This window comes from Ictalurus punctatus, chromosome 9, assembly GCF_001660625.3.
Source record: "Ictalurus punctatus breed USDA103 chromosome 9, Coco_2.0, whole genome shotgun sequence".
In the NCBI taxonomy this organism is placed as follows: Eukaryota; Metazoa; Chordata; class Actinopteri; order Siluriformes; family Ictaluridae; genus Ictalurus; species Ictalurus punctatus.
Window position 1 is genome coordinate 28392501 of NC_030424.2, and position 2500 is coordinate 28395000.

The 2500-nt window shown below is 43.0% G+C and overlaps 1 protein-coding gene across 9 annotated transcripts in view; it reads right to left on the reverse strand.

Annotated features, from left to right (window-relative positions):
* The window catches only part of ryr2b (ryanodine receptor 2b (cardiac)), an 88366-nt gene that overhangs the window by 77471 nt on the left and 8395 nt on the right, over positions 1-2500 (reverse strand). For all 9 annotated transcript variants that reach the window (XR_008397021.1, XM_053682785.1, XM_053682782.1 and 6 more), the window contains exons 10-12: positions 1391-1547; positions 282-452; positions 74-195 (exon numbers count right to left, since the gene is read on the reverse strand). Coding sequence is in view for 8 of the 9 variants with exons in the window: in XM_053682785.1 (XP_053538760.1) it covers positions 74-195; positions 282-452; positions 1391-1547 (450 nt within the window). In the remaining variant the exon portion in view is untranslated. The remainder of the gene's footprint in view (positions 1-73; positions 196-281; positions 453-1390; positions 1548-2500) is intronic.

Sequence of the window (2500 nt, forward strand, 5' to 3'; positions counted from 1 at the left end):
TTAAATCCCCACTATGGGATGAGTAACTCAACTCTTTCAGTGCTACACAGGACTTAGAATCGATCATTTCTACCGTATAATGCTTGTGAACAGGAGAGTCGAGCTCCGGATGAGACTGGCAGCTTTACACTCCTCCGTCTGCGAGCGAGAGAGTGTGAGTCCATCATCCATGTGACCTTCTGAATGGAGTATGGCCTTAAAAAAATCAAAACGCTCCCTGTTATAATAATAATACTAATAATAATGTGTGTGTGTGTGTGTGTGTGTGTGTGTCTGTTTACCTGTTTGTGCGACTGCGTCTCCTTCCTCCTCTTCGAGTCGCTGGTCTGGTAGGTGAGCCATAACCCGGAGTCCACATGCTGGACTAAACAGACAGAGTCACCGTATTTGATCTCCGGAATTCCCATCCCGTCTTTCTTCCAGACACAGAGTGGGAATTCTTGGCCAGCGTCCTACAGAGACACACGGATGGGGATCAGTACCAGGTTATCGTGCTTTACTTCAATTCAATTCTATTCGTAGAGCGCTTTTAACGACGGACGTCGCCTCAAAGGAGCTTTACAGAAACATATAAACACGGGGTAGAGATTTTAAGCGTGTGGATTTATCCCTATCGAGCGAGCCGGTGGTGACGGTGGTGAGGAAAAACTCCCTGAGATGATACGAGGAAGAAACCTCGTGAGGAACCGGACCCGGAAGGGAACCCGTAATCATCTGGGGAACGACGGATCGTGTGAACGTGAAAGGAAGGTCATTATGGTGTTTATATGAAGTCTGTTTGTTGAACTAGTCCACTGTTCACTAAAGGAGACCCGAGTGTAAAACTGTACGTGGTGATCGCAGTCCCAAGGACATCGCCGCAACCGTCGTCCCAACGACAACAACGAGAACATCCGTGTGGAATTGGAGTTGATGAGAGCTCCATCCAGAGGTAGGGCATCTGAACATTTACAACATCTAAACTACATCAGTTTCTACATCCAACATGAGGAAATATGTTGTATATAGCTGCAGCTGAATTCTAGCAAAAAAGTTCAAAATGATGACAAAACAAATTGGGCCAAGTTGAGTTTATCTGCCCAAATTTTCCTTTGACACCTTTAAGATGTTTACTTCAACAGAATCAACCAAGTCGTCATTTATTTTCATTTTTAAATGGTCTTTCGCTCTTACGTTACATCATAATATATATGACAGAGAAGAAAAAAGCCTGTTTCCTTCTTCAGTCCGTATTTTCTATCCCTGTTTTCTTTTTTTTTCTTTCAGGATTAAAGGCGGGGGTATAGACACATAAATATCAACACTTTTCAACCTCAGTCGCCACGTCTAAACGCGGCCCGTTGTGCATTTCTCAAATCTTAAGCAAAACTCTAGCGAGTTGTCACATGACCTTCGTTGGGCGGAGACAGAAGGCGGTAGATTTGACGTCAGCGTGCTCTCTGTCCAGTAGCAGCAGACCACGGTCCGGGGTCAGGCCCAGGTATTTTCCCATGGTCACATGATACAGACGAAATGGTTCCGCCCAACGAATATGGCTCCCACTCCAGCTACACACACACACACACACACACACACACACTGAATCAGTATACTGTATATAGTATAAGAAGGTTGATCAGTTTACCCAGATTGAGCTAAATAAAACACTGATAAGTTCAGCAAGTGACATCAAATCAACATGGCCGCTCAAAGCGTCAACAGTAAACCAAACGGCACTTCCTTACTTTAAATGAGTCACACTGTATATCTGTACATACAACCCCAGTTCCAAAAAAGTTGGGACGTCGTGTAAAATGTCAATAAAAACAGAATGCAACAATTTGCAAATCTCATCAACACATATTTTATTCACAATAGAGCACAGAAAACACATCACATGTTTAAACCGATGATACTGATGACACTCTTTTTATCCCCAGTCATATTACTGACCAGCTGCCAATTAACCTCCAGCTGTTTCTTTTTACTAACACTTACTTTAACACTACACTTCCATTTTTATCTTGTCGCCCCCGTCCCAAGTTTTTTGACTCGCGTTGCGGCCATCGGATTCAAAACTCCCTTATTTTCCCCCCTTACAACGGTACATTTCCTCAGTTTAAACATTTGATATGTTTTCTATGTTCTATTATGAATTGCACAGGGGTTTATGAGATTTGCAAAATCATTGCATTCAGTTTTTATTTACATGTTACACAGCGTCCCAGCATTTTTGGAATTGAGGCTGTACGTGTGTTTGCTTTAGATCAGTCGACGTACAGACATGTTCACTTGTTAAATCTATGACACTGATGATAAGGTTCACTGTTTCAAGGAGGTAAATATACACCCATCGTCACAGTCTATCTGGGTATCTGGGTATAGTCGACCTCCCTTCATGGCCACAATTTACCCATCTCCTAATGGCTACGATAACTCCAGCATGATAATGCACCATGTCACAAAGCAAGACTCGTCTCAAACTGCTTTCATCAACATGACAACGCGTTCAATGTCCTCC